Genomic DNA, 9,193 nt, shown 5'->3' with positions numbered 1-9,193 from the left:
TGGGGCCAGGGACCCCTGCAGAGCTGAGCAAGGTGGTGGCAGTGGCTGCAGGGGGCTCTGGATTGGCTGGGGGGGGGTTATGCCATGACATGTCCCATCCCAGAAGCCAATGGGGAACGAGAATGGAGCGCCTGGAGGCCAACGCATGGCAAGAATCAAGCTGGGAAGGCTGGACAAGGAGCCAAGCTAGCTCCCTTCCGCCCAAAGGCAACATGGCCGCCTTCGCGCGCCCGACGACATCCGCCCTTAGCTGTCTTGGCGTCCTCCACGCTCGGCTACTTCCGGCCTCGCTCAAGATGGCCGCTGCCCTCACTGCCCCATTTCAGCCGCGGTGGCCGGAAGTGGGGGGGTGAAAGGGCGGAAGTCGGAGGGCGAGCGCCTCGCCGCTGAGGGGAGGCGGGAGCGCGTTCGAGATGGCGGCGGGGCCCATCTCCGAGAGGAACCAGGGTAAATGGCGGCGGCTCCCAGCCCCTTTGGCCCCCAGCATGAGGGGCTGGGCCTGATCCGTCCCTTCGCAGCCGGGGGGAGGGGCTGGGTCCCAGCTGGGGAGGGCCCGACCTACGCCCCCCCCCCCCCCCCTACAGCTGGGCCCAGGCTGGGAGGGCCCGATCCATGCCCCCTACACAGCCGGCAGTGGGGCTGGGCCCAGCCTGTCGGGGGCGGGGGGCGATCATCGCCTTCATACGCATCGCGGGGACTGGCTCTCCCCCCATGGCTGGGATGGGCGGGGCTGGGTCCTAGCTTGGGAGCTTGGTCATCTCCCCCAGAAGCTGCTGGGGGGTGGAGGGGACGGACAGTGTCCTAGCTTGGGGACGGGGCCAAGCCTCCCACCAGAAGCCGAGGTGGGGGTTGGTTCAGTTCCCCTGCTGGGCATCTGTTTTCTGTCAGTTCATTTTGGGTGCTTGGGCTGAGTCAGTGTGGAGCAGTGGCTAGTGCACTGGCCTGGTCCTTAGGACTCCTGGGTTCTGTTTTTGGCTCTGAGTGATGTTGTACATTCCTGCTCGCTGCCTCAGTTTCCCTGTCTGTTTTATAGGGATAACGATTCTGACTTTGTAAAGCGCAGGGAGAGTTGAAGGCAAGGGCTAGCTAAGAGCAAGAGATTATTACCTCTTTGCAGCTTGTCTGTACTTTAAACAATGTTTTAATCCTTTGGCTTTTGTTTATTTGACGTAAAAATTCTCCAGAGATGTGAATTTCATTAAGGGTCTAATTTTGCACTGTTGAAGTCAAGGCACGTTTTGCTTTTGATGTAATGGGCTCAAGCTCAAACCCTTAAGGACCATCGCTCCTTTCTCTGTGGGGTGGTTCCTAACTTGTCTGAAATAGTGAAGAGATTCCTGTTCAGAGCCACGTAACCTATGATCATCTTCTCTCCCTTCTCCCAAGATGCCACAGTTTACGTTGGTGGCCTGGACGAGAAGGTCAGCGAGCCGCTGTTATGGGAACTCTTTCTGCAGGCAGGACCCGTGGTCAATACCCACATGCCCAAAGATCGAGTGACAGGTCAACATCAAGGTAAGATGTTGAACGGTTCCTTCAAAGATGTGTCTCTTCAAAGTCGTGTATCCCCAGGGCACTCTTCCAGATAGATGCATGTTCAGAAAGGGTTAAAATCCCGTTTTTAGTAATTTTGCATGTCACTTGTAACAACAATCAGCATGAAGTGTTCAGACAGAACTGAGACAGTTAGCTGTGTCTTGGTGGCATGGTGGAACCCCAGTTGTTGAGCCGAGCCCCCAGTGTTCTCTGTTGTACGAACAGTGACCAGTCACTGACTATAAGTAATTCTTCTGGGTTTCACTTTACTTTGTGCATATTTTGCCACTAGTTCCAGGATGCTATGTATACTGCACCTCATATTGTCTTATTCCATTTGTGTTAAAGAGTAAAAGCTTATCTGTACACCATTACTTTTTGAACCAATTTAAATAGAGATTTTGGTCCTATCTACAGTAGAAACAGGCTGAGGGCAGCTACTGGCAACTCCTCCTCTGGGGTGGCAGCATATATCATTGTTATATAGCTTATACTGGCTCCCTGAATTGAATAAGCTGTTACAGCAAAAGGACTTGCTGGTATAACTGCCTTTCCACATGAGTCTTTGACACATCTGTGCCTTTTTGGGGTGTGATTATTTCACACTCTTAACCGGCATGCTAATGCTGGCAAAACCTTGGAAGTGTAGACCAGACTGGTAAAGCTGGTACAGATCCATCCCTCTTTGGATACTCAACTATTTAAATCTCGTTCAGTTTGCATCTGTGAATGATGAGTGATATTATGAATTGATAAGCTATGTTTAAATCAGTGAGAATTCATAGACAAAGCTGTAACGGTTTAAATAAGTTTTGAAATTGCGCCTGTAGATCATCTGTCTAGTCCAGGCTTCAGAAGCAGAGAGAGCGAGAAATCGGTGGAGGCAGATGAAGGATGAAGACAGTCTGAAATGTGATGGAGTGAAGAAGTTAGAGAGGTAGAGTGAGGTGGTTCTGGACGCTAGGCGATGCAGCGAGAGTTCTCCTGTCTGCAGGGGGCAGCTGGCCTCCTCAGTCATTGTAGCCAATTCTAGATAAACTAAGAGGAGAGATTATTTCAAGGAGAGCTGCAGAGTAAAAGACTTTTGCATCACCAGGCGAGAAATGAAAGAGGCCTGATATCAAGTGCAGGGCAAGAAGTCTGTGGAGTGTGTCTGGCTCTAAATGGCTCTCTTGTGGGGGTGTATTCCAGGTTATGGGTTCGTGGAATTCCTCAGTGAGGAAGATGCCGACTACGCCATTAAAATCATGAACATGATCAAATTGTATGGGAAGCCCATCCGCGTGAACAAGGCCTCGGCCCACAACAAGAACCTGGATGTGGGTGCCAACATCTTCATTGGCAACCTGGACCCGGAGATCGACGAGAAGCTGCTGTACGACACCTTCAGCGCCTTCGGGGTCATCCTGCAGACCCCCAAGATCATGCGGGACCCTGACACGGGCAACTCCAAGGGCTACGCTTTCATCAACTTTGCCAGCTTTGATGCCTCCGATGCTGCCATCGAGGCCATGAATGGACAGTACCTGTGCAACAGGCCCATCACCGTCTCCTATGCCTTCAAGAAGGATTCCAAGGGGGAGCGGCACGGCTCCGCTGCGGAGCGGCTGCTGGCTGCCCAGAACCCCCTCTCCCAGGCCGACCGGCCCCATCAGCTGTTCGCAGATGCTCCTCCTCCTCCTTCAGTGCCGACTCCTGTCGTCACGTCCTTGGGGCCAGGCGTGAACCCAGGAGGTGGGTAAATGCCATGCAGAGAACCCTGGCTGCAAGTTTCCAAAGGCTAGGGGGACCCTTCATCCACGACACTGCCACGGAGCCTTGCTAGAGAGCATGGGGGCAGGGGTGGGCCAACTCCGTGGCTCTCGAGCCCCATGCAGCTCTTTGAGCCTTTAAATGTGGCTCAGGAGCCACATGCTGAGAGAGGCAGCCATCCGCTCCATGCATGCACCCCACCGCTTGGGGGAAGAAGCACATGGCAGCAGTGTCTCCAGTGAGTCACCGGCATCGAATTAGAGCAAGGGGTGGGGTGTGTGTGGCTCAGGGGGAAGGGGAGGGCATTCTTTTGTGGGGCGGGGTGCCTGGATTTATGGGAGGGCATTGAGCCACATGTTATATATTTATTTTTATATATCTATATAGTGATCTATATTTGCATATATCTATATAGATATATAAATAAAAATACATAGCTCTTTACATTCTAGCCACTGCTATTTTGGCTCTTTGTCTCTGTTTGGCCACCCCTGGACTACAGGATGCTCAGAGCTAGATTCTGGCTGAACCCTGAATTCAGAGCTGAACTGCTCAGCTGCAGACTCTGCCTGGTTTCTGTATTCCCTGCCACACTCAGTGGTAAAGGTGGCTGTTAGTCCCCAATGCAGTTAGTCTCATGTTTTTGGCTCTCAGGAGGTCTGCAGGTCTCTTGAATGATCTGTCAGCTAGGGAATGGAGCCAGGACTCCCTGGCAATGTTCCCTCTCATCCTTTCCATCCATGTGTGGAATAAATTTTGTGCATACTGAGACGTGCAGATGTGCACGACCAGTAGAAACACAGAACCTGAATCTCTCCTGAGTGGCTGCAGAAGCACCCTGCTTACAAGGAACACTGCTCCCTGATCCTTTTCTTATCTGCCACTGACAGGTTTATGACCTTGAGCAAATTGCTTAATCCCTGTGCTGCGCTTTCTTCTCTGTCAAATGCAGATATGACCCATGAGGCATGACACGGTGAGGTTATTTTGCGACGCTTGGGTGAAAAGCCCTGGAGATGTTTACGGGCTTCGTGGGCAGGCTGAAATCATTGGGACCATGGGGCTGCATTGGCACTCATTTGGCAGAGACACAACGGGCTCTAACGAAGCAGGGGAGAGGCCACAGGAGATGCAGAGCTCGCTGGCACTTGTTTGCAGTAGCACATGGACAAGTGGCTGATGCTGGTTCATTCTAACCACTCTCTGTAGATTGTTGGTGCTGACCTGGGTGTTCAAGATTTTTCTCACTGACTCTTCTTCCTTTGCAGGCATGCCACCCCCAGGGTCTTTTCCTCCGCCAGTGCCGCCGCCTGGAGCAATGCCCCCAGGAATGCCTCCTGCCATGCCACCTCCCCCCATGCCACCTGGTGCAGGTGCTCCGGGCCCCCCATCAGGGGGCACTCCGAGTGGAGGGCACCCGCCACACCCACATCCTTTCCCACCTGGTGGCATGCATCATCCAGGTAGGTATCAGAGTCACGTGGCCTACTGTGCTGAGAAGAAGGCTGGGATTTGGGAAAACTGGGTGCTGTTCCTGGCTCTGCCGTTTGCTTGGTGGATGATGTTGGGCAAGTCACGGCCCTACTTGGTGCCTCATTTTCCCTGTCTGTAAAGTGAGCTGATCTTTGCTTTGAGATCTACTGATAAATATTACGTAAGAGCGATGGATTTTCAGGCTTTCCCAACGATCTGTTTTCTGAATGCAGCAGTTCTAGTGTAGGGACCAAACAGACATTTAAATCCAGGTGATTTATTCCTGATCCTTGTTTTTAAATCACTTAGTGAGTGAGAGATTGAAATCATTGGCTTAAATCAAACTGAGGCTTTATAAATTTCACTTGAAAGTATATGGAATTGCAACGTTGTATGAAACCTGTGGCTTGAATCATAATGCTATTTGTTAGGCTGTCACCAGCAAGGGTGAGTCTTACAAAACAACCCGCTCCCCCCCACGTGAAACATTAAGGCTAAGATCCTGCAAGCCTTTAAGCAGGTGCATAACTTTCATCCCCCTCATAGTTCTGTTGGGACTGCTATAAAGTTAAGCACGTGCTCGGGTGTTTGGAGGCTTGGGGTAAAATGGTATTTTAATTAAAAAAAAAAAAAAAAAAGGGAAGTGGCATAAAATCTTTGTAGTGACTGTGGCTCTTTCAGCTGCGTGGAGCCTTCGCAGGCATAGCCATGAGAGCAGATGCAGCTGAAGTTGATGGGTTTTTCTGGTCGTGTAGGAGCCCTGTCTCCCTGCATAAGGTCAGCTTAGCCAACGAGATCTCTCTTCTGTTGACACAGTTGCAGCTACCCTTGGTCTTTGTCAGCATAGCAGTGACACTAGGGGTGTGGGGTTTTTTTTCCCCACCATGCCCATTGTGGCTTGCCCGTGTGAGGTTTTAAGGGTGCATCTGCCCCAGAAAACCTGGAGCAGCACAAGTGCTTACTACAGTGATGGAGGGTGTTCTCCTGTCGCTGTAGTAGGTCTGTCTCAGGCTTGGCGGGCAGAGAAATCTGTTTCCCTAGCATGGTCGACACCAGCTTTACTCCACCTCTCAGGGCAAACCCCTTCCATTGCTGTAGGGTATAAATTGCTGCAGTGGACATGCTATTTTGTGCAGACCTATCCAAAGTCACTGACTTTCCCATTCCCAAATGTTCAGTAATGCTCTGGCGTTAGGCTCCATAAGCCCGCAGCTGGGTACATATGGGTGGGAATTTTGTAAAGCACCTACATGGGGATGGGGAGTCTATGACCTGTGGGCCAGATCCAGCCTGCAGCTCGCCTTAGTTTGGCCTCTGAGGCTCATATGCCCCCTCCTCCTTCCCCATTGTTACTAATTCTTTGCTTTCTTCCTGTTCCTTACTTTGGTGAAAGGAATAGCCTGTACTTTTTTCTTTCGCCAAGTTTGAATTTTCCATAGGGATAAGTTTTCTTCCTAAAAAGTTTCACTCTTCAGTGCTCATGTATAAGGCTCTGCCACTGCCTTGTTAGTGCAAGAATGCCGCTGATCTCTTAAAAATCTCAATTTTTTTTTTTCCTGCCACCCTACTCTAAACTGCGAAGCCAGCTTTATCTGTTAGGTAGTCACATCTCTTTCCTGGCGTCTGATTAGGAGGCTTTGTCTAATTGTGGATTTGGCTGTGTTGGTGACAGATGGCTGCAGTCTTCAATTACACGCTGGCTCACAGTACTTTAAAATAGGTGGTTACATATAACAGTGAAAGGCCCATTAAATTCTTGGTTCCTGCCTTGTGGAGGTGTTTCCGGGTCCTTGGATTTCTGTTAAAGGGGAAAAGAGAAGAATCCTTTTTTAATGAATCTGTCATTCCTCTCTTCCCTTGTCTTTTTATCCCAGCGTCTGGTATCTGTCCACAACTGCCTTATTTTAATTTGTCGTTGGCAGAACTGGGTCATACCTTCCCTGTGTGCCAAGCGACCATTTCACATCCACTGTCTGTGTGCTGGCTCCTCTTTAAGAAGCCTCAGAAATGTGGCTGGTGGCTGTTGCCCACTTTTCTATCTGTGCCACACTGGAGGCTGCCAGGGTTCCCTCTAACTTTTTCTATCCAAGGGTGGAATACATTTGTGATATGCACCAAGATGTACTGATGTGCACCGCTGTAGAAACCGATGCTGCCTGCTTTGGGCAATCTGCTGAGCAGCTGAGCAGCACGTGAATCTCTTCTGGGTGCAACCCAAGCACATAGTTTACAGAGAACCCTGGAGACTGCAGATGGCAGCTTAGAATAATGTATGTTATTAATGACACCAAGTTTCTTGGCTGGCACTGAAGGGGTTTTTTAAATTAACGGGAAAGGCAGACTGAGAACCAGTGTGTGACAGCTAGAGCCCGATGCATTCAGGTTGGAAGTAAGACATGATACCAGGGAGATTACCTGCAGGAGCAGAGTCCAAAGGAAACTGGTGAATTCTGTCTCTTGAGTCTCCCAATTCAGAATCATGGCCTCAGGAGGCAATGTGTTAGCCATAGACCAGCCATTGGCTTCACCTCTGGGCTGACTGTTCCATGCTGTGGCCTGGGCTGTATAATGATCTAACGGGCCTTTCCGGCCTTCAATTGGCTGGTGAAAGCCTCTCGCCTGCTGGACTTCAGGTCTCCAGGGGCCTGTAAAAGTGCTACTGGGCCTGGTCCTGTTGCCCCAGCCCAGGTCACTAGGATCCTGTCCAGCTGCTTGCATGGTCAGAACTTGGTTGCTAATCAGCTGCTATGAATGTGAGTGAGTGTAACAAACCTCTTGTGCTTTTCCCTAGGGATGCCGCCCATGCAGGTGCATCATGGACCGCCTGGGATGGGCCAGCATCATCATCCAGGGCCACCGGGGTCAGGAGGCCAGCCCCCACCCCGCCCTCCTCACGGCATGCCTCACCCTGGACCACCTCCCTTGGGCATGCCGCCCAGAGGGCCCCATTTCGGGTCGCCCATGGGTAAGTGGGCACCTGTGAGATGTGTTGTTTATGCCCCAGAATGAGAGCAGGCGCCTTCTACAGTCCAGGGTCTAATACCAACCCATGCCTGGGCAGCCTTTAGCTTGTTCGGGGGGGCGGTCAGCAGGGGAGGAGTACTGAGACCTGAAATGGTGCCTGGTTATGTCACTGTCTTGGAGACTGGACCGGAGACTGGGAGTCAGGATTCCCAGGGTCAGTTCCTGGCTCTGCCACTGCCTCATTGTGTGACCTTGGCAGTTTCTCATGATATTTACCTGCCTTCCCCAGCTGTTGAGTGGGGATGTTCCCTTAGATTCTCAGCCAAAAGGCACCTGAAGCCAGTGACTGAAGGCTTCTGTTCTGGCTTCCCAGCTAGGGAGGGCTTGAGTGATAAAGTGCCTCTTTCCCAGTGCTGCTGGGAGGCCAGGGGCTCTTGTCTCTGCTGCAGGGAATCGGGCTGGGGAAGGGGGACAGGCCTCTAATTGCTGCTTGCTGCATTGACTTCACTTGTGCAGCTGTCCACGTAGGCATCTTGGCACAGTGGTTGTGCTTTGCCCAAACCTGTGTCATTTCATTGCCGGTTTGCTCCGCTGGGACCAGACTCCAGCCTGAGGTGTGGGGAGGGCCCCACGCACGTGAGTCGCCTGCAGGGCCATGCCCAGCCAAGTCGCTGGCCGAGGGTCCTGGTTCTGAACAGCCTCTTGGATTGAAAATCAATTTGTGGGGCCTGAAATCTCCCATGCAAAATCTCTGCTTCAGCTGGGTTCTCATGTCACTACGCTCTGTCCCTGCAGGTCACCCGGGCCCCATGCCCCACCACGGCATGCGTGGGCCACCTCCGCTGATGCCTCCTCATGGCTACAGCAGTCCACCTCGCCCACCGCCCTACGGCTACCAGCGGGTCCCTCTGCCACCTCGTCCTGCCCAGAGACCCCCAGTGCCACCTCGCGGGCCCTTAAGGGGACCCCTACCATAAATGCAGCCGTATCAGGACCCAGCCAGCAAGAGAACCTTCCTACTGTGAATTCCTCTCTCTTCAGCCTTGGATTTTGGTTTCTTTTTGGACTGACATTCCTAAGAACGGGAAGCCTGATCAGAATCGTCAGTGTCTCCCTACCCGTGTGATGCCCCATTAGTCCCCTTAGCCGTGTTACTTCTGTTTTTCCTCCCCCTGCTCTTGATTTTAATGCGTTTTTTTTTCCCCTATGTGAACCCACCAAGATTGGCCCTTTACAAATAAACAGCTCGGGCGTTGCTCTTTGGGGCGAGTGTGGTTTTTTTATCGTCGTACTCCACAGCCTGCCAGCCCCTACCTACCTCACACCTGGAGGAGTCAGTAGTGCCTGGTGTCCTTGGGTTCCCAGCAGCTTGTGCCATTGAGCCTCATGCATGTTTTACACACAAGAATCCTGCCTCTGCATGGTTGTTCCTTCGCGTACAGATCTATGGCCATACCCTAGTCCAGCA

At 51.9% G+C, this 9,193-nt stretch overlaps 1 protein-coding gene across 1 annotated transcript; it reads left to right on the top strand.

The window, feature by feature from the left end:
- The first annotated feature begins 306 nt into the window (after positions 1-306).
- Positions 307-8,987, top strand: SF3B4 (splicing factor 3b subunit 4). Its single transcript, XM_074980554.1, has 6 exons — positions 307-447; positions 1,387-1,515; positions 2,728-3,270; positions 4,557-4,751; positions 7,553-7,726; positions 8,521-8,987. The coding sequence occupies exons 1-6, from the start codon at positions 414-416 to the stop codon at positions 8,700-8,702; spliced, it is 1,257 nt and encodes a 418-aa protein (XP_074836655.1). The 5' UTR covers positions 307-413; the 3' UTR covers positions 8,703-8,987.
- The last annotated feature ends 206 nt before the right edge of the window (positions 8,988-9,193 follow it).

This window comes from Carettochelys insculpta, chromosome 30 (assembly GCF_033958435.1).
Source record: "Carettochelys insculpta isolate YL-2023 chromosome 30, ASM3395843v1, whole genome shotgun sequence".
NCBI lineage: Eukaryota > Metazoa > Chordata > Testudines > Carettochelyidae > Carettochelys > Carettochelys insculpta.
The sequence above is the reverse complement of the archived record's forward strand: the minus strand, read 5'-3'. Positions and strand labels throughout refer to the sequence as shown.